At 43.3% G+C, this 22,843-nt stretch overlaps 2 protein-coding genes across 2 annotated transcripts; both read right to left on the reverse strand.

The window, feature by feature from the left end:
- Window positions 1–1,271: 1,271 nt before the first annotated feature.
- Window positions 1,272–9,270, reverse strand: upf3a (UPF3A regulator of nonsense mediated mRNA decay; the record flags this gene model as incomplete). The annotated part of the gene is made up of 11 exons (XM_080536146.1): window positions 1,272–3,248; window positions 3,989–4,060; window positions 4,662–4,950; window positions 5,260–5,393; window positions 5,617–5,775; window positions 6,617–6,672; window positions 6,836–6,946; window positions 7,087–7,185; window positions 7,408–7,514; window positions 8,194–8,300; window positions 9,130–9,270. The coding sequence occupies 11 exons, from the start codon at window positions 9,268–9,270 to the stop codon at window positions 3,084–3,086; spliced, it is 1,440 nt and encodes a 479-aa protein (XP_080392272.1). The 3' UTR covers window positions 1,272–3,083.
- A 2,613-nt stretch (window positions 9,271–11,883) lies between these two features.
- Window positions 11,884–21,425, reverse strand: cdc16 (cell division cycle 16 homolog). The gene is made up of 18 exons (XM_080535715.1): window positions 21,297–21,425; window positions 20,828–20,882; window positions 20,425–20,522; window positions 20,271–20,309; window positions 20,022–20,162; window positions 17,790–17,949; window positions 17,550–17,644; window positions 17,122–17,258; window positions 16,963–17,042; window positions 16,794–16,843; window positions 16,612–16,685; window positions 16,273–16,398; window positions 15,589–15,741; window positions 15,143–15,206; window positions 14,973–15,034; window positions 13,924–14,059; window positions 13,643–13,733; window positions 11,884–12,694 (listed from the first exon to the last, which is right to left on the reverse strand). The coding sequence occupies exons 1-18, from the start codon at window positions 21,342–21,344 to the stop codon at window positions 12,435–12,437; spliced, it is 1,869 nt and encodes a 622-aa protein (XP_080391841.1). The 5' UTR covers window positions 21,345–21,425; the 3' UTR covers window positions 11,884–12,434.
- Between the last annotated feature and the right edge of the window lie 1,418 nt (window positions 21,426–22,843).

The raw sequence follows: 22,843 nt of genomic DNA on the forward strand, positions 1-22,843 counted from the left end.
GAGTATGAATATAATTGATGCCCATAGCATGGTAGCAGAAGCAGGGCACAAGGTGTAGACCAAAGCAAGAGAGAGACAACACATTCATGAAACAAGTAGATCGGTCAAAGCTGTACGACAGCTTTATCGTCAAAGAAAATGTTCTGGGTGGCATGTTAAAACTGCGGCTTTCCTGTTTACCCATACAAGAGCAATCAGTAGGTGAGAGTGTCATGTACTGTCCTCATTAGAGAAAGAGAGAGAGAGAGAGAGAAAGAGGCAAATAGTGTGTGTGTGTGTGTGTGTGTGTGTGTGTATGTGTGCGTGTGCGTGTGTGTGTGTGTGTGTGTATGTGTGTGTGTGTGTGTGTGTGTGTGTGTGTGTATGTGTGTGTGTGTGTGTGTGTGTGTGTGTGTGTGTGCGTGTGTGTGTGTGTGTGTGCGTGTGTGTGTGTGTGTGTGCGTGTGTGTGTGGGCACATGCATGCATGCGTTTGGAGAAGGAAACCAGGGATAACACAAGTGAAGCGTGATATTATTGCTTTGAGATGTTTTGAGTGAAGTGAGAATAGCATGTTTTTCTCATTGTTGTTCATGTGATTCACGAGATGTCTTTTATGATGTTCACTTCCTGTTGATAGCGATCATAGGGTTCTGCTTTTATAGTGGGGTAGAGGGGTTCTTGTTACACAACACACAATATAGTGATTTAAGCAAGGGGAGATTTAATCTGTCCAATCTTGTGCAATGTAGTGTTGCCATATCTTAGGGTGTTTGTATTTCATACTTTACACTCTTGAAACAACCTGAAATATAAGCCTCTCTTGTTAATAAAATCTGATCAATCTCTCTCTCACACACACACACACACACACACACACACACACACACACACACACACACACACACACACACACATTTCTATCTCACAACAGCCATATACCTCTCACCCACTGGATGTGCCCCAGATAGCTGCCTCACCATGTCTACCAGACATCCACTTCACACACAGGCAGAGCCGTGGAGACCTGCTTTCATACAGCTAAACCTAACCCTTCTCTGGGGCCATGGACCAATAGTATTACTTCAGAAACACATACATATGTGCGGGCAAAGTCACTGTCCACTAGAGGGGGACATTAAGACAACCAGTGAATGTGGGCCATAGGTTTAAATACACCATGAACACACAATATTGCATATGAGTTCATTTATTTATATATCTCTTGAATAGTTTTATGTTCAAATCTGATGAAGAAAAACAAACAAAAGCAGAAATGAATGTATGACACAGATAAGAAGGAAATGACTGAATCTGTCCTGTGCAAAACATATCTAAGGCATGTTACACAGACATTACTATCTTATTACATAGCATGTACTATATGACATACTGTAGTTCAGACATCGACTGAATTGAAAAGTTTACAATTTAGTAGAAAACCGTGCAAACAGTGTAGAAAATTAAAAGACTTTCAACAGCGTCAGACTCTGCCCTCATGCTCATTTCCTTTGATCATGATGAATACCCAAGTTATGTTTTTCTTGGCTTGTGGGTGAAATACTGGTTTATAATAAAGTAACTGCTCACGTCATATCTCACAACACAAATAGCCCTAGCTGCTATGTCTACACTATGACAATTAGGAACCAGACTACAGTGAACATTTTGTCCCCCACAACCCTCCTTCTGTGAATTGAGAGAATAATATTTGTATCCTTTGTTGGAAATAAACATGTTATAGCTGTTTATGGACGGTATGTCAGATAATGGACTGTTCGATAGGAAGATTTTGCGTGTGACGTACGAACACACGAACGGATGGAGACAGATCCACAGTCCCCTCACAGATTTCATCGTGGGGGACAATAAGGTGATTGTCAATATTGGCAATATTGAACGTTCGTAAGTCACATTATACAAGGGGACAATTAGCATATAATTGACATATATGATTTCTCTTCTCCCAGCTTTCTCTCTTTCACACATGCATGCTCTTTCACACTGGTACGCACGCATGCTCACACACACACACACACACACACACACACACACACACACACTCACACACACACACACACACACACACACACACACACACACAGGAATTCCATTGAATATTTGAAATATCTTTCTGTTCACTACTATTATATATTTTCTTTGTGATAAAATCTATAGACTTTCTTTAAAAACATCCCAGTCCAATGGAATGACTAAAAAGGCTTAGAAATATGATCTCTGTGGATGTTGGTGAGATATTCCTTCACAGGCAAGGTAGACAGACAGTGTTCAAATGTGCTGCCTCAGGTATACTTCTCATGACAACAATGGGACCATCACATGTGACATAATACACAATATAGAGCTAACTGTTATCAGGCAGTGACTTCTGAAGTAACAATCTCTCTGTAGCTTCACTAATGAAATATCCTGTCATGAAACTGTGATTGGATAAAAGAAACATAACGGATGCAGGTGGTTATTGTGCTATCATATTCTGGGTGATACAACAGGATAACACAGGGGAGAAAACCTTTTTTACCGTCCAGCTAACATTGTTCCCAGAACGTTTCTGGTCGGTTAAGGGATTATGTTAATGTAACCTAGCATTGTCCAGTATTTCTGAGAATGTTCTTCAAACAACATTTCAGGACTGGTACGTCAAAATGTCAGAACTCCAAGGGTACAGTATGTTCCTGGAATGATGAGGTATGACATGATGAGATTTTTTTTTACTAAAGAGCTGGTAAGAACATCATGCGTGACTGAACATTCAAAGAACATTCTTGTGTGAAGTTATCATAAAACCAAATGGGAATTCAATGAAGACTTTCCTTTATGTTCTGGAAACCTTTCTTGTGAGGTGGAGTTACTCTCCTCCCAGTGTTCCATGGGTGGGCCAGTCTTACAACCAACAGTCTCCTCGAGTCCCACTATCTGGCCATGCTAGAGAGGATGGAAGTATGGCACTGTCTACCACCACCACCAGCCCTAAGCTAAGTCCTTTCCCTGTCCTAACCCTGAACCTCACTGCTAACCCTGCTGTAGGTCAAGGGAAGCTTAACACTCGTGTCCTCTCTAACATGGACATCTAGTGATTGCTGACTACTCATCCCCGCTCTTCTCTGAGCCGGTTCCCAACGGAACGACTTCGAAGCAGTGTTCTGCCCCATGTTCCGGTGAGTGAAGGCAGTCGTAACCTTTGACCCCAGACCCCATGTATTTGCGGTTGCGACCACCAGGCTGGTAGAGCTGCATAGCTGGGCGGTCCTGTATAGAGACAAGATGGTAGAAACATGGGAGGGAAGAGCAACACACTCAAACACAACCACAACCACAACAACAACACCACCACCACCAACACCAACAACAACAACAACAACAACAACAACAGGCTCACTAGAACACAAGATGGATGCTAAACTACAACACTAACCAAACTGAGAGGGGTACTTCTTAGCTGACAAGGGAAAAGAAAATGTAACTATTCATTTATCAGTTAATGACTAGACATACAGTAGGCTGCGTCAGCGTTTCATGCCTTTACAAGATCTATTTTTGAGAATGATTGGCACTGTTGTCTACACCTCAGCTTAGTGTGGCCTTGCCTAATATGGAGCTTTCAAGAGTCATAGGATGTGGTGCCCAACATTCTAACCATTCTAACCATTCTAACCTCTCCCATAAGGTTAACTGTACTGCCAGCTCCACCCCGCCCCCTGTAGAAAGGCTAGCTGTAACCCCCCCCCTGCCCCATGTAGTAAGGCTAGCTGTAGCACCCCCCCCTGCCCCATGTAGAAAGGCTAGCTGTAACCCCCCCCCTGCCCCATGTAGAAAGGCTAGCTGTAGCACCCCCCCCTGCCCCATGTAGAAAGGCTAGCTGTAACCCCCCCCCTGCCCCATGTAGAAAGGCTAGCTGTACCTTGGCTGTAGCCCCCCCGCCCCATGTAGAAAGGCTAGCTGTACCTTGGCTGTAGCCCCCCCGCCCCATGTAGAAAGGCTAGCTGTACCTTGGCTGTAGTCCCCCCCTGGTGTGGCCCCTCTGACTGGGAGGTCCCTCTGTCCTGATGCACTAACACAGACTGAGAGACATGGCCTGGGTCAATGGATCAGTTCAGCAGACAGTATGTCTAGATATCTGAAGTACTGCCTGCATGTATGTATGTATGCATGTATGTATGTATGTATGTATGTATGCATGCATGTATGCATGCATGTATGTATGCATGCATGCATGCATGCATGCATGCGTGTATGTATGTATGTATGTATGCATGCATGCATGTATGTATGTATGTATGTATGTATGTATGTATGTATGTATGCACGTACAGTATGTCCTTGTGTGTACATGTACAGTATGTATAGTATGCATTTATGAACTGTAATGCTCACTAATCCTAACCCAATATGTGGTGATTGCATAATTATCTTGTGCTACTTGTGAGGCGTAGCCAAAGGCATAATATGTACATGTTGGTGATCAATTATAATGGAGATGTATTACACTGTCTGCACACAGGCTCAAAAAACAGGCTTAGGGATAAAAGCTGCTCATTCTGCTGGAAATGTGGTGGGGATGTACAATATGGTTAACCAGTAGATATCATGAAAAACAGAAACAGAAACTTCATTAACCTACCCCGTTCCCCCCCCTCCTCTCTTGCTCACCTTCTCGCTCACCTTGTTCCGGATGCGTTCCTTCCTGCTACCCAGGTCCTCCCTATCCTCTTTGCCCAGCTTATCTCCCGTGTCAGCAGGGCAGTAGGAGTAGCTGTGGTGGTGGGCCTCTTTCTTAGCCCTGTCCTGGCAGTAGCCTTTGCCCCATTTGGTCTCCTCTTTACGCCGCATAAACTTATCGAACTCATAATGGTGGCGCTGGCGTTTCCTCTCCTCGTCTCTCCCCCGGTGGTCCTTGTCTCTCTGTCTGCGGCCGTGCTCCCTCTGCTCCTTATCACTCTCTGGCTGCCCCCTAGTGGTGGGGGGTGAGAGAAGCAGGGATTCCATCACCGTGAGTTTTCAGATTGAGAAAGGTATTATATAAATGCAACACATACAGTTGAACACAACGTCAAATAATAATAATAATAATAATAATAATAAAAATAACAATAACAATCATAATTATAATCATAATCATATAATAATAATATAGTAGAACATTTTATTTGATGTATTTTGGCCTGGGTGACAACATGAATACATGTTCCATAGTGGTTGTGGCGGGGCCTGGTGGCTACAGACACACACTGTTCACTGTCCATGCATTCAGGTTATTTACTTGTCCTTGGGTTCCTTTGACTTCATGTGCCCACTGAGTTTATCCCATTTGCCCCTCTCTGTCTCCCCGCTGTCCCCTTTGTCCTTCAGCCTGTCGGAGTCGACGTCATCGTCCCTGTCGCTCTTCTTCAGCAGCTGAGGCAAGGCCCAAAAACACAGTTACTGATGCACAGCCTCACAGTGACATTCAGAAAAAAATAGGATCATTTTCATTTATACTACATTATGTTATCACATGAAAACACAAAGTATTGACTGCAGAATACAGGTATTTATCTTGAGCTTCTATTGCATGTCACTGTTTAGATCAAGCTGTTAATTATTAACTGTCTATTGCACAAACGGACGGGTTAACCACCTTGATCTTAATGTCTTTTTCCGACAGTTTCTTCTGCTTTTCAGCTTCCTTCCGTTTGCGCCTCTCCTCCTCCCTTCTCTTCCTCTTTTCCTCCTCCCTCTGTCGCTTCTTCTCCAGCTCCCTGCGTCTCCTCTCCTCTCTCTTCTCCTCTCTTATTCTCTGCAGGAAAGTGTTGAAATATCACAAGTTATTTCAGATGTGAACATTTGACCATTTCTAAAAGTGTAATGAGTGTGCAACAGGCGTCACGCTGCAGCAAAACAGCATTGCTTCACAAGCTCACACGAGTCTTGATATTGTGTCCTCTGGATTGCCAACACATCAGCTGCTGCACCACCTAAAAAGCTAGCAATTCGATAGCGCCACTGGAAATATTTGGAGTATGAGGAATGAGTTTACCACTTTAACTCATTTACCAATGATTGGGTTTCCCTGTTCACAAGTCAATACAGTACTCGTGTTTAGTGTTGTTCCGATACCATTTTTTGATCCCGATACCGATACCGATACCTGACCGTGCAGTACTTGCCGATACCGAGTACCGATCCGATACCACGGCGTTTGAAAAAACAAAACAAAAAAACATGTTTTTTGAGCCGCATACTCACCTCGATGTAAAATTATTGCTAACACTTAGTCTGGCACTGCTCAAAACCTTTGTAAAACAGGAAAAAATACCAACAGAGAGTGAATACTATAGAACTTTTTTTTATTGTCTACCTGGTATGGTGACAAGAAAATCAACCCCTTATAAAACCTGAAATGTGGCTCTCACAGATGCCAATCAGTGCAATATCCATTTAAGATATAAAACAGTCGTAGTAGTAGTAGTGCAACAGCAAGTGAACATTTACAAACAAAATAACTTTAGTACTTAAAAAAAAAAATCGGATTTTTTTTTTGTTAGTACTCGCCGATACCGATACCAGCATTTTTGTGCGTATCGGTGGCCATGCCGATACTAGTATCGGTATCGGAACAACACTACTCGTGTTCTTACCTGCTTTTCCAGTTTCTTATTCTTGATGTATTCCAGAAGTGGTGTAGTTCTTTTGGCTAAAGCAATGCATAATGCAGTCAGTCAACACATAACAATAGAGATATACTGTGTTTGGAAAATAGTCAAGCAATACAGAAATAAAATGCATTATAATGATCATTGATCATCATTGACAAGTCATGAATAGCAGAGCTTTGACGATGGGGCTACACCCAGTACCTATCAGCTCTCTGGTCTTGGCCTCTATCTCTCCCAGCAGAGTTTCAGGATTAGCCATGGACTTCTCCTCATCACAGGAGTAGTTCTCCAGGAAGCGCCTGTACTCTGGGTCTGAGGCGGGCCAGGGAGAGGATCAGAACAATGATCATATTGACATTCACACCGTTGAGCAGATTACCCACAGAGACTGTAGGTCAGTAGATACAAAGAGACGATGGCCATTATGGTAGCCAGAGTGACCTGTTCATTACCCTCTTCAATGCTTCCAGCTTTGGCATCTTTCTTTTTCAGCTTCTTTTTAGAGACTTTCTGAAAGGGGGCAAACTCTACCACAGCCGGGTACTCTTGGCCTGAACAAATATTGACAGAGAGAGACGGATTATTGACAACACCTGACAGACTGATCAAACAGTTGCTATGGTACCTGGGGTGCTACCAGGTGAATCATCTGTGGACTTCATAAACAATGACATGATCTTGGCTGTGTGGCATATCTATCAGCTGGATACGTTATCACATTATAATGTAGGATGTTTTGAACAAGGATGGAGTGATCAGTATGAAAACAGTACCTTTGTTATCGATGAACACATAACCATCAAAACGGTCTCTGAAGAGCACGATATCCTCTGGGTTGTTGAAGTTAATGTAAGCTCTGGAGAACAGGTGTGGATACAGGCTGCAGAGGGAGATCAGGTCATTTAATACATTATGAAGTCAGTCATATGGTGAATCCACATGATGAAGTTTCTCATGCTCAGATTCCCAGTCCCTGCCTCTAACCACTAGATGCGGCCTAGATGTGGTCAGCCCTCAAAGCAGAAGTGGTTCGAAATGTTTACATGTTTAAATTTCACATTCCTCTTCTCTGCTCAGGTTAAGAGCACGATATTTTTAATTTGTGAAATCAAAAACTCTGTTTTGGTGTCCTTTTATAGCTCTATTCACTATATAAAATTGGAACAAGCTATCAAAACATTAGGTCAGCCCCATCTTTATCCATTTGTAAAAATAAGCTGAAAACTGTTCGGTTTTTAATGTATTTACATTTTTTATGTATTTTAAATACTGACAGTTTAGGTTTTTAATAGACTGATTAGTTTTTTTTAAAATTTATTTTAAACTTGAACCTTTTAAATTGTTATTGTAATGCACATCTTTTGTTCAGCTTTTAATGTATTGTACTTTTAATGTATTGTATTTTTAACCCTAAACCTATTTCGATTTTAACCTTTTAATGGTTATTTTATTGCACTTAATGATGTTTTTATGTCAAGCACTATGACTTTGTATGAATATGTGCTATAGAAATACATTTGGCTTGCCTTGCCTATTCCTCTGGATTCTTTTGTATTCACCTTTGATCAGCTGCGAAGAACTCAAAATAGTCGTAGGAGGGAAGAGGGCTGAGCTGCTCCTCCAGCTGGTCCTTTGACAGGCTGGGTGGAAGTCGTCGTATGACCACCTGTAACCCAGGAGGGAGGGACACCATGACGTCATCCACACATACCACACATACCACACATACCACACATACCACACATTCCACTAGCCTATCATTTGATAACCCAGAAAAAGACGTTCAAGGTCAAACGCGGGAACGTTTGCAGCGAACGATATTTCCCCTGGCAGGCGGGCTTGGTTATTTGAATGATTATGTAACGACGTGTTGCTTGCTCTTCTATACGCATACCAGCTCTTTGCTCTACTTCCATTTGACTGACAGGTAAACAGGCATCCAACAATACTCAGTTCACAGAACAATTGTATTTAATTGATCAGGGTGATTTAGGGCATAGGCTATTCCTTCGCCTCGTTTGACAAAACATAGTATAGCGATAGTATTACCGTCCACTGAAAATTAGAGCATTTGTTCTCATTTCCTAAATGATCATAAATGCAGCCCCGTTTCTGGAAAAAAAGGCATAATGTGTAGTAGGCAATATGCACTGCATTTTCAACATTCTGTTGTTGGCATCAAATGCGTGCAGACGGCGCATGGCTACGCATCCTGATCCCGCTGTCGCTGTCTATGGTGCTGATCTGAACCCCCTCCATATCTGTCTATGGTGCTGATCTGAACCCCCTCCATATCTGAATGAATGAATGAATGAATGGTCTTTATTGTCATTAATATAGTACAGGTACCATACAACGAAATTTGTGAGGGGGGGCTCCCCTGGTGCTAGGAAAAAAAATACTAAAAACAAGAAGGGAAAAGAGCTGGTTTACATAAATAATCTGCGGCCGACACACAGCAATAACAACGCGCCATCACTGCTCTTTCTGCCTACCTTCGTGAACACCTCTTTCTTCTCCTCCTTTTGCTTAGAATTGGCAGAGACGCCGTCCTGTTCCCGCGGAATGTCTCTGAATTGTATCTCGACGACACTTTTCTCCCTGCCTCCAGTCATTTGGTCCTTTTCAGACCTCATTTCTCTCCATCTCTCTCTCTCCCCTCTGGAAGTCAATGTCTGCTCGCGAGAGTTGGAAGCAAAATACCGCGAGTGTTCAACAGAATCGCTTGACAGATAGATGCGGTCTCGATCAAATTCGTGCCTTACAATGTGATCGTTATATTTATTTGTGAAAACTAAAGAAACACATCTCACATGCTTGTTAGTCATTTTATTCACTAAATTAGATTGTAGGCCTAATAATGAGAATGTTAGCCTACTGGTGCAACAAAAGTGTTTTTCAAATTAAGTTACCTGGGCTATAGGCTAGCCTATAAAGTTAGATATCTAAAAAAAAAACACATTGTATTGATGGCCTATATTATATACATTTTGCGGTATACAGTCAACCAATTATAACAAATGCAGATACATTTTTCATTTTAATTGCTGCAACAAAGGAATTATTACATTCACATGACATAACCTAATTATGAAAAGCGCGAGGGAAATCGATAAATGAAATTCTTGGAGAAGAAAAACAGTCAAATTAAATCCATTAAGAGAATCACAATTTCTCCAAATTCGACGTTCCGGAGAAACTCAAGTTCTGTGTTATTGAACAACATCATGTCTGATGAGAGCGACTTCCGTCATCTCTTGTCCCAGGTTGGATTCTCACTGCCGTCAGAGTCACTGTCCTCTCCGCTGGGCTTGACTCTGGCCCGGGGCAGACAGAGAGGGCTGGCCGTGGTGGCCGTGGTGGTGAAGGTACTCCAGGCGTCGGGGCTGGACGGCTGGCTCAGTGACCGCCCGTGGCCGTCACGAAACGGAACTGCAGGGATGAGGGTGAAGTATTAAGGACACCATTAATGACTTTGTTTGAAATGTGTGTATGCTTAACATTTATGCAACAGTTCTGATTATGAAAAATAATATTTGCTTAAAATTGGTAGATACATAACCATGAAAATTATTTTTAATAACAATTAAGCATTTGAGCACATCTGTCCAGAAAAGTCAGTCAGTCAAATTCTTAGTAAACAACTTAATCAGGCTAACTATTACACCCAGGCTAACTTATTACACTTATTACACCCATCCACTCATCCACTCCCATGTTTTAAGAGGATCACAGTAATACCATAAAACACTTTTTTCATAATTTACTGATAAGCCTTGTTAATGTTTCCCCATACAACCTAAGCACTATGGGTGTAAAGAAGTGCTATACATTATCACCATTAACATCCATACACTGTACATCCCATTACTGTATACACAGCAAGTCAATTTCAGAGTTCTGTGTGACTCACCACTGAGGAAGGTCTGTTTGCCGCTGCTCGTCTCCACACACAGCCGTGGTGAGGGTCTCTCCGGGGTGGACACAGAGCTCGGCACTAGGCTAGGCACAAAGGTGGAACAGGTGTCCAGGTCCCGACAGACCCTATCCTGGGTGTAGGTCACAGCTGACTTAGATGGAGTGCAGCCCATCTCCACAGTTGCTGCAGCTCTCCATGAGGAACTGAGAACCTTGAGGTGGGAGAGAGAGCTGACCAGGTGTTAGTAGAGAGATTAAACACCCAGTGGAAGGAAGTAGAGGAACAGAGTGTGTGTGTGTGTGTGTGTGTGTGCGAGTAGTGTGGTTGGCTGGTTGAGAGTGAAGGATATCCAGTCTCTTTGTGGTTGTCAGGCAGACGACAGAAAAGCCACTCAGAGAGAAACCATCTCTTACCCCTCCTCTTCAGCGCCTGACCTTTGACGGGAGAGGAGGGTCTAAGTGTGTGTGAGAGTGTGTTGTGTGTTAGCTCTCCAAAAAAGTGGCGTCACACACAGACCATTTGGGGGGGTTTGCTCTCTTGTCAAGAGACTCTGATTATGTACTGAATCCTAGCAGCTCTGGAGAGGCTGTAAAACAAACAACACCCTCACTTGTCTCACAACTAGACACAGAGAGCCTGGACTCAGAGGCGGTAATCCCAAATAAGGGCATGGTGCAACACGGTACTGCAAGAGGAGGCTGGGCAACGGCTTCAACTAAATTAGAATTTAATGTTCACCTGTTGTTGATCTGAGATAATGGTACACTATGGAACAGCACACATTCATTGGAAGAGTGCATTGACTTAGTTTTTTTCACCTGGCTATAAATGTTCATATTGTTTTCCGAGCTCCTGTGATGGGTGTGCACTGTGCACAATTTCCTCATGCAGCTTCGGGTCAACGGGTGATTGTAGAGCTGTGTATATGCTTAATGTGTTTGGGTTTTTTACAGTGACATTGATTGTGATGTCAGCATACGCAGCATGATAATGTTGATTGACAAGACATTGTGTATTGTTATAGACAAACAAAAAAAGGTTAATCAGGTTCACATTCTGTGACAAATCTCTTTTCTTACTAGTACACATAAAAAAGAAATTACCATTCAAATTCAATGTCATGTTCAGTTTCTGAAATAATAGACTGAATGATAACTAAAAGGCCAATTAAAAAACAACAACACAGGACTCAATCCACTCGGGTCCCAAAACATTATGAAAGAGATAACAGAATATTAAAAGACAAACGATAGACCAGTAAAAGATAAAACCAGTACTTCATTTCATCAAAACTCTTGCATTCAGCCAGTTTTGTTTATTAAAAGTACAAATCCACAGGTAAGCAACACACAAGTTCCTGCCAGGGGCAGAGGTAGGGGGTACGGTTAGTCAATGAGTTGGTCAGTTCAAAGGTGTTGCTGCATTCTTCCTGTTCAGTCAAGCATTGGAGGATCTCCTCTTGTCCCATTGTCTGCAGATGACCCACCACCCCAGTCCCAATCCCAAACCAATCCCTAATGCGCTATCCTCAGGACCTCGCGGATGAAAAACGGATTGGATAAGTATAAGCAATATGCTATCTATTCAAATTCTCTTTTTAATGATAAAGGTGCTGTGTAAGGCATAGTCTCTTTTTTATTTTCAATAGAACTTGAGTTCATGTTCATAAAACACAAACAGCTCCACAATACACGATCAAACAATGTCAAATGTCCATCCCACTGGACACACCAATTCAATCCTTTCAGATCTTCAAGGGGCGAGTCAACAAGGAATTTCATGAGGATTCCTCCTTGCCAAAGGTTTGGTTTGGTTTGGGACTAGTTCATAAGGCATGGGCCTGTGTTAAAATCGGTCACCGCGACGACGTCGGTGGCGACATCACATGCTGGTGTCGGACATGGACGTCTCCAGCATCATGTCGCTCTCGTACATGTCACACTCCAGAGGCAGCGACCGCCGCAGGGTCGTGTCCAGTGCTGCTTTGTCGTGATTGGATGGCGGCGTCTCCAGCGACATGAGGCTGCTCTCCTCCAATATGGGCGTGGCTCGGGTGTCGTTGGGTTCCGTTGACGTGTTCAACATCTTTATCAACGCCGGCGTGCTCAGGGTCCCGCGCACCTTATCTTTTATGTCTGTGCCTTAGATCAAGACAAATAACAAAAAAATATTTATCATATAGCCACTCCCGTGAATATGTGTAATAATAATAATCAGGGTTCCCACACCTTCTGAAACATCAAATTCAAGCACCTTTCAAGGACTTTCAAGACTCAATTCCCTCAAATTCAAGGACCCAACACGGCATAGACAGATCTAGATGAGAATTTATATAATAGGAACTATCCGCTCACAGACAACAATTAAAAAGAGAGGCTTGAATGTGTGAACATTAGATGGTCTCCTGCCTTCTCTACCACAGCAAAGCAAAACAATATATTGTGAAATATGTGTAAAGTTAAGCAATACTGAGACTTATTTACTAGTTGACAAGCTAAGTAAATCTTTTTTGAATATATATATATATATATATATATATATATATATATATATATATATATATATATTTTAGAGAGAGAGAGAGAGAGAGAGAGAGAGAGAGAGAGAGAGAGAGAGAGAGAGAGAGAGAGAGGAGGAATTCAAGCACTTTCAATGACCCATGTCTATTTTAAAAAAACTTTTAAGAACTTTTAAGACTTTTTTCACAAAGATTCACAAACTTTTTCACAAAGATTCACAAACTTTTCCACAAAGATTTCAAGGGCCCGTAGGAACCCTGAATAATAATAATTTAAAAATTTGAGGGTAGGTGGTGTAGTGGGTTAAGCGTCGACCATGTAAACGCAGGGTTCCCGGTTCGATTCCGGCCATGGACATATCCTGCTTGTCATCCCTTCTCTCTCTCTCACCCATCCTTCCTGTCAAAATCTCTACTGTCTCTATCAATAAAATAAAAATATGAGTGGGACTGCCCCACTCAGAAAAAATTAAAATAAAATCATAAAATAAAAAATGTGGGCAACATATCTAGGCTATGAGACATACGATGAGACAGTGAGGGGTATTAAAGTGTGATGTAATTGTTTTACCTATATAGGCTTCCGTATCGCCAATGTACATCTCAATGCAGTGGCCAAGCATCGTCACAGAAAACGTGTCATCTCTTTTAAGACCAAGTGCCTGTCAGAAAGAGAAGCAAGTGGTAGGTATTGGTTATTATAGTCAAGAATAAGATCCCTCATAGAACATAATCCTTAAGAGGTGAACAAACAAGATCTCCAGTCTGGTTCTGACAACATTCAGGTGTGTGGCAGAGCTCAGCCATCTCTAAGTAGCTTTCATATTCAGATCAAATAAACTGTAGTATTACTGTGTGAAAGTAGTCAATGGCGCTCTCGAAGTCCCCCATAAGGCTGTGTACATAGCCGATGGCGGAGTAGGTGGAGGCGTGCTGGGGGATGAGCACCAGGGCCTGGCGGTGGTACTCCAGGGCCTGGTCATACTTCCTACAAGGAGAGAAAACACACACACACACACACATCATATCAGTCATGTCCCTCACATCCACAGCAATACTGAGATTCTGCCTTCATCGTTCGGGTCAGAAACATGCAAGTTTTCTGAGTAGGTTAACTATGTGAGAGTTCACACAGAGTTTGAAGCACTCCAGTTACTTGGCATGGATCCATTCTATTACAGAGGGAGATCAGATACATAAAAGGATAATAATGATTATTATTTAATTTGTTTAAGACTGCCATACTGAATCATATTATATTGTACACACAAGGCTGATATAATAATAATAATAATAATAATAATAATAATAATAATAGTAATTCAGTAAATCAGTAATAATGGTGCAGATAAGAAGCCTTCATTAGAAATAACAAACACACAGCTGTGTTAACCGTGAGTGGATTACACCAAGACGCCGCTTCACATAAAAATAAACCAAAGCTTTCAAAACAGCCAGATCGTGTGTTTTGCTAGCCTCTTTTCATATCTGCTGAGTACTTATGCATAATTCATTAAAGGATCTTTGCTTGAATCCTCAATGAGAACCCTACTTATGTAGAATGAGTGAAGCAGAACAAGCGCTTGTGTCTCTGAAAATAGTCGGTAGAGGAGAAGAAGAGAGGGGGAGAGAGAGAGAGAGAGAGAGAGAAAGAAAAGAGAATGGTGTGCTCTAGGTCCTACCTTAACCCCAGGCCTTCCATCTGAAATACCACTCAGGTTCATTTTAGAAGCCTACGTCTTTTAGCACCGCTTTTTCTAGTGCCAGAATAGGACTGTCTGCCTACCCAACTCCGAGCCGTGCGTGAGACAAAGAACAATGGGGCAACAGTGATGTCACTGAGTAAACACTGAGCTGCAAATGCAGTCAAGACAGTTGTCAAGGAGAACCTGGAGACTTACTTCAGTTTTCGACAGACGTGACCGAGGTTGTTCAACAACGGCTCCCATTTGTCCACTGTAACCTAGAAGAAAAAAAAACAACAAAAAACCCATCTTTACCATTTTCATGTCTTGGGAGACTAACTGAATCCATTCAGAGTGAGATAATATCAGCTGACTGAAGCAGCTACCTCATTCCCGATGGCTTTGATCTTGTCCATTGCATCCAGGAACAACTTCTCTGCAGTTTTCCAGCTGAAACAGATTTGGTGACATTTTTTACAAACTCAACTGAACCATTGTTAATAGATACCATGCAGGTCCTCACATGTTAATCCTCTATGAGTGCATGAGTGTGTGTGTGTGTGTGTGCGTGTGTGTGTGTGTGAGTGTGTGTGTGTGTGTGCACGCGCATGTCTGTGTGTATCCAAGCAAGGTTGTTGAGTACATGTGCATGACTGCATGTGAACAAGTTCCCTTCAGGTAGTTCACTTGACATCATCACATACTGTACATGGTCAATTGTCTGTTCGTTTTATTCCAGTGTGTGCATGCATTTTGCATGTGTTATCCCTGTGTGTGTGTGTGTGTGTGTGTGTGTGTGTGTGTGTGTGTGTGTACAGTATGCAAGACTCACTCTCCGTTCTGGAAGGCGACCACAGCCACCTCATGCATGACGAAAGGGTCCTCTGGCGCGATGCTGAGGGCTTGGCTGAAGAAGCGCTCTGCCAGTTTGGAGTTGTTGGTCAGGCCGTACTCCAGACCTATGTACAGCATGGGCAGGTGGCACCTGGATAGAACAGGAAGTGTCAGGATGTGAAGTGTGGAAGGGATCAAGATGAGGGAAGGGTCTAGATGAGGGCAGAGTTGATGAGGGTAACCTGTTAGAAGTTTAGGGCTTACGTTTCAAGCAAGCGATGCATTGAGTAGTGGACGTGGGAACTCTGCCTCTTTTGAACGAACACGTGTTCATTTCACGTGTAGGACCTTTGCATGAATCCTCAATGAGCCCTACTTGTGCAGAATGAATGAAGCAGAACAAGCTCTTGTGTCTCTGAAAATAGACCGTAGAGGAGAAGAAGAGAGGGGGAGAGAGAGAAAAGGAAAAGAGCACAGTGTGGCCTTCCACCTGAAATAGGCCTTCCACCTGAAATACCACTCAGGTTAATTTTAGAAGCCTAAGTCCTTTAGCACCTCTTTTTCTAGTGCCAGAATAGGACTGTCTGTCTAGCCAACTCTGAGCCGTGTGTGAGATAAAGAACGATAGGACCACAGTGGTGTCATTGAGTAAACGTGGACAGTATAGCTGGCTGCAACCTACCCTTTCATCAGCTGAGCAGCAGTGAAGTAGGCGGCCATCGCCTGGTCGTGTTCACTCTCCACCGCAAACGAGTGACCGTAGGCGATCCACGCGGGGCCATAGGTCCGCTCCAGAGTGGTGGCCTTGCTGTAAAGAGCCAGAATCAACACAGTTACAGTGAAACCCCAACACTGGAGTGGTGGCCTAACTGGCCTTGCTGTAAGAAGCCAGAATGATTAATCGAATCGAAGGTCGTAATGGAACATTTTATTGGTATAATCAGGGGGTTTTCAGTGCTCAAATGTGCAATGAGTGTGGTCCATGAGAAGACGCGATTCCCATTTTGGGGGGTATTCTTACCTGAGATATCTCCGTGCATGTTCGTTTTTGTGCCCGACCATTAGATAGTAGCATCCCACAGCAAACCAGGACACCTGGAAAAGGAAGTTTGCCATTTGGTTAGTGATTAAAAAAAGGAACAGTGTGTTTCAGGGATTTAACAGTGCAGGCTTAGGAAAGTACAGGACAATGGTCTCACTTACTGGGTTGTTGGGATACAAGTCTACAAGCTTGTGTGAGAGGTAAAACAGTTCTGGTATGGAGGGAAAAAGAAGAGGGAGAGAGTGTCATGGTTCAAGCTTTCTTTCTGCTTTTCAGAAGATGAACAAAGTCATTAACTATCAATATTGTGTCCTCATCAACATCTCTTACCGTTTGCTTTACTGAGCTCTACAAGAGTTCCTATGTGTACGGGTAAACAGTTGGCATGGAATGGGTCCTTCACCATCACCCTTAAAGAAACCAAAAAGGTGGCTTAGACAGTGCGTTCTGAGGTTGAGAGGTTTGTGTCACAGTGGTCCACATACTTACATGGACGTGAGTTTGTAGCACATCTTAAAGTCACAGTTGTAATAGTGCCTCTCAGCCAGAGACACCACTACATCCAAGTTGTCCTGGAGACTGAGATTGACCATCTCAGGCACCACCATGTCACTGGGCTTGTTATACTAAGATGGAGAGAAGGAAATGGAGAGACGGTTATAAAGAGAGATAGTGAAGGACCTACTAGAGATAGATGGTGAGCGGGGGAACAAAAGTAGTCCATCATCATCATGTCAACATTTCAATAAACACTAATTGAAGACAAATGAACACTCTCGACCGTGGGAACATCTGAGAGAACTTTCTGTATAGTGGTTGCCATGGTTATTGGGTGCATTTCATCTTCATTACACGTCAACAGAGGCAGAGCTAGTATTTGCACAGGGAGTCATTCGGACAAATAACCACCTCCATACCTTTTTTAACTTGTTCTCAAACAGGAAGTGAAGCAGTTCCTCTTCCTCGTCCGTGCACTGTTGGCTCAGCGGAAGGGAGTCAAGGAAGTCCTTTTCTACAGAGACATAAACAGCACAGACCCTCAAATGAGGTCATCCAGAGAAAAGTGTAGATTTTTTTATTTTATTATTATTCTTTTTAAAGAAATAGAGCACACATCTACAGCTCCCTATTGTTGCCAAGCCAAGCCCCAGTCTCACCTTCCTGAGCAGTCAGCATGTGATGGGACGTCAAAAGGTCGAAAGCTTCAAAGCAGTAAACGTCCAGTTTCAAGGCCTCTTTGTAGCTGGAGGTGGCCAGCGGCCGGTTGTCCATGGCATCATAGATCTTCCCCCGCAGGAGACAGATGGAGCTGTTGATCTGAGAGAAAGAGAGATGAGAGAAGGTCCACGGGAGGTAAGGGGCACTAATAAATACCAGGGAAAATCTTTACAGCAAATTTCAACCACCAAAAAAAGATCATCCATGACATGACTCTCATACTGTCTCAATATAAAAGCACACAAGGAGCATTAAGCATGCGTCATAGATGTATCTTTATTCTAAACACCATCAGTCCTGAGACACTGTCAGTGCATTACACAGTACAGTACATCGTTAACAAAGCCTTTAGGGGGCGCTTAGGTGGCGTAGCAGGTTAAGTGCTGACCATGTAACCGCAGGGTCCCCGGTTCGATTCCGGCCGGGGACATATCCTGCATGTCATCCCTCCTCTCTCTCTCACCCATCCTTCCTGTCTAAATCTTCACTGTATCCATCAATAAAAAAATGAAAAATATGAGTGGGACTGCCCCACTCAGAAAAAATAACTTAAAAAGAAATAAATAAAGCCCAGTGTTTCCCCTAGGTTTGCTGCCTTGGGGGGGTGGCATGGACCGTGGCATGGTACCCCCCCCCCCCCCCCCCAGGGGGTAAGACCCTGCGACATACCAGCGTCATGTCCAGGGGGTGTACTAACTTGTACATTAAGCCGCCTCACGCTACGGAAACAGGAGATAGGCTCCTTCCCTATGGGCCATTAGGCTCGAGAACCTTCGGTTCTCAAGGCTACTTACTTATGTGGTCTTGACTACCTGTCCACTTTCTCACCTGGTTCTTGCTGTCTCTCTCTGGTGTGCTGACACCATCCTGCTCTCTCTCCTTCTCTCCTTCTCTCCCTCCCTATCCTCCTCTCTCCCTATTTTGCTGTCAACCAAAAGGCAAACATAACAACCAGAGTATTTATAATCTAATGAGAGGTATAAATTGATCCATATCAATTTATAACATAATTATAATTGAATTTTGGATTGCTGTGGGCAATGCAGTCACTCTCTCACCTGGAAAAAAAACATGTCCAACTATACTATAAAAAACAGACATTTCAAATGCTTCAATCCACTGTCCATGTACTGTAAATATGCCATTATGGTATTACCATGAAGCCCAATTCTAGCAGAATAAGAAAGATTGTATATCTAATTTAAGTAAAATAATAAAGTGCATCCAGTTAGCTCTTTAGCTGGCAAGTGTGCAGCAGACTAGCTCATCTCATCACCTCTGAGCTAGCTAGCTAGCTTGATAGTTCTTTGACACTATTTACACAATGGAATTATAGTCATTGTCAAGTGTCAGTCAGACACTTTCTAGTCACAATAATAACGACCAATTTTAACCAACTTTCTCTATCAGAACACTCAGCAATTATATTTGCTAACGTTTCAACTTGCTTACTTTCTATCTGAAGACATCTCACCCGGCAAAAACTCTCTCGCGTCGCGTGTTGTATTATTCTCCAGCGCGGCACAGTGCGAACCGAAGTGTGGAGAGATAGGTTTGGCTATGCGAGACTACTGGCGGACTAATGTTACCAACGAGCCTATGGGCTTGCCACTTGCCAGATTCGGGTTGGGTGCGTTTAACAAACGCGGATATTTTAGCTTGTCAGATGTTTGGCGTTTATGTCCGTAATAATTCCTCTTTCTTGGGGGGGCGGCCCGCTCAAAGGTCAGGAGCACAGGCACAGCATCAGTCAGAGGAAAGGCCCCTGACATTCAAAAGCCTCCATCTAACAAGCCTTAGTGGGAGGTAAGACAATGTCAGCGGACTGCTAGGAGGGGACACAATACCATACTAACAGAAAGCATTATGCAGCATACAAAAGAACAGCAAGGACATCAAATAATATGGCTGTGAATAGGCAGATCTAGCCTATATTGATGAGACCAAAAAAAGAATGAGTAACTTATCATAACAGGCGCAATTGTACAGATGATGCCCAAGAACCTTAGACATTACTACAAGGTGTCACACCTTCCCACTCATAGTGATATGTAGGCCACTAGGCCTACCTGTATACTGTAAGCACAGGGGAAATACGATGGAATGAAACATTGAAAAGGTTTCAATGTCATTCCAGTGGTTCAATGTGATTTAATAGAGCTGAGACTCACAGAAGCAGGAGACATCTCCCAGTCCTTGGCTGACTCTCGCATTCCATTGTCCTCCTTTAGACTCCGGTCCAGCAGCTTCTTACTGGGCGGCTCCTCCATGTCCAGAATGTCCAAAGCTTGTTGGAACTCTTTGGCAGCATACTAGAGAAACACACAACTCATCAATGAACAATTCAAGTCCTTCGAAACTAGAGAGTTTCCTCCCAGAATAGTTGTCATCAGAACCCAGGAGGCGCTGCAAATACTCACATGGCACCTAGCAGCAAGATATTGACACGCTCCATACAACTGTGGGAAATTGAAGCGAGAAAGGAACCATGTATAACGAATGACAGGCAAAATAATCGATTACACAGAGGACGTGACATGTCATTAAACAGAATTCTCAATTCCTGCTGCTTACCTTATCTAGCTTACGTGAGCGCAGGGCATGGGAGGCTCTGTGGTACTGGGAAGTAAGGTAAAGGCACTGCGCTAACCAGTAGATGTCCTGGGGGTCTTCTGCAGAGACAGAAGAGCATAGTAACCCCTCAGTTAGATAGTGTTGTTTACTATAGTCTACCCACTACATGTGTTTCGACCCCGAGGACCCAGTGTGCAGGCTTCTGTTCTGGTTCTTGCTCATAACTCCCTTAGGCTTCGGAGCACAACCCTGCACACACACACTGCAGATCCTAGCAACCAGAATTGAAAAACACAAGAGCAAAAACGTTTTCATCTCCATATTATACATCATTACAGTGAGACAGATAGGAGGAATTTCAGCATATGAATGAATAAATGAATGAATCAGAAAGAGAACTCACCATGTGATAGGGATGCTATTTTATCTGCCCAAAACAGAGCGCTTTGATATTGTTGCTGCAAAACAAAACATAAGAGAAGGGGGTCAGGTCACCCTAGCCACAATCAAGCAGACACATAGAAAACCGATTGAACAACACTTGTTTTAGAAAGAAACTGACCCATAGCCACTAAGGAAAGTGTCCCCATAGCCACTAGCCTCACTAGCTAGACAGAAACGTCTCCAGTATGACACATATATAGCCTATATAAACATATAGTCAACACAGCCTGTAACTAGTCAGCTAAATGACCTCCCAGACCACAAAGACACATAGAAAGGTTCACAGGTTCGTTTGCTACCAGGCTACTGATCTGCCAGTGTCATGGCTAGGCTCGCTAAGCCAGCTGTGGGGTTTCCAATACAAACTAGCTGGCTCGTTAGCTTGGTTAGCTACCCGCCACCACACAGGAACACCCCTAAAGTCTTACCTGGTCAATGTAATGCCGTACGCGCAATCGAAGTCTATCGAGATTCATTGCTGTTGTCCTGATTGTCCCTGATTGACTCAAAAGCTCTTCAAAATCATTCTGATGCAGTCAATGGGAGATAGCATAGCATCATTTGCTAACAGACTGTCTGGCTACGCAGAGTCAAATAGGCGGCTTCTCCTGCGGCGGGAGTGTCACACTCAGAAGTCAACCCAGGGAAACGACAACCACACGGTAAGCGTTCCGGGTACATGTATAATGTTACAGGCTACTGTACATGGCAAAAATATTTATGATTCGTATGTTAAATCAATTTAAAGAATTTAACGTTGAAGATTAGCAGACACTTTGTGACGTTAGAATTATAAGGTTCTATCTCCATTTTTGTCAAAATTGAGTTTTTTTTACATAATCTGATCCATTAGGTGTTTGAATGAATGAATGAATGGACTTATTGTCATTGCTACAGTACAGGTACCAAACAACGAAATTTAGGAGGGGTGGCTCCCCTGGTGTTAGGAAAGGGAAGAAAAAAAAACACTTAAAAAAAATAAAAATAAATCACAAGGGAAGGAGCTGGTTTACATAAATAAAGGCCATGTACACAATCCACTGTACTATACTGTACAGATAGACGACTAGGGTTGTCATATTGCACAATAGTATTGTTTCACGTTATTTAAAGTGTCACAGTTTGCAGGCTTGAAATGTACATGTTTGTGCCTCAGCACTACACCTGATTTTTTCAGTCCAGCAGCTGCCATACAATCCGTCCAGACTGTCCAGGGCCCAGAACTTAGGTCTTTGCTGTGTTCAGGGCCTGGACGGCCCTGTGGTAGAAGCTGTTCTTCAGTCTGTTTGTCTTAGCGGCCAGGGTCCTGAACCGCCTTTTCGAGGGCAGCCTGGTAAAGTGTACGTACCCAGGGTGGGTCGGGTCCCTGGAGATCTTGGAGGCCTTCCTGAGACAGCGTGTGTTGTACAGCTCTTCCAGAGAGGGGAGGGGGGCGCCGGTGATCTTCTGTGCTGTCTTCACGGCTCTCTGTAGCGCATTTCTCTCCGCTGTTGTGCAGCTGGAGAACCAGTTGCAGATGCCGTAGGTGAGGATGCTCTCCACTGCGCCGCGGTAAAAGGTCACCAGTATCTCCTGCTTGCTGTGTTCCTTCCTGAGGACTCTCAGGGTATATAGCCGCTGTTGTGCCCTCTTGATGGTGCCTTTTGTGTTGTCCTTCCAGGTCAGGTCATCCCGCATGTGCATCCCCAGGAATCGGAGGGTTGAGACTCTCTCCACGCTCTCTCCGTCGATGAGCAGGGGCTGGATCTCGGACTTTTTTCCTCCTGAAGTCTACGATGATTTCCTGGGTCTTTGACAACCTCAGCAGCAGGTTGTTAACCTTGCACAGCTTGCTCAGTTGCTCTACCTCATCCTTGTACGCCGCCTCGTCGTTTATTAATGCCTGTGTGCTGTTATTTAATTGTTTTTGACATTTTTTAGTTAGTAATTAATAAAATACAAAGGTTCCATCTCACAAAACATAATGGAATGTAAA

This window comes from Nansenia antarctica (assembly GCF_963989245.1).
Source record: "Nansenia antarctica genome assembly, chromosome: 7".
Taxonomy (NCBI): domain Eukaryota; kingdom Metazoa; phylum Chordata; class Actinopteri; order Argentiniformes; family Microstomatidae; genus Nansenia; species Nansenia antarctica.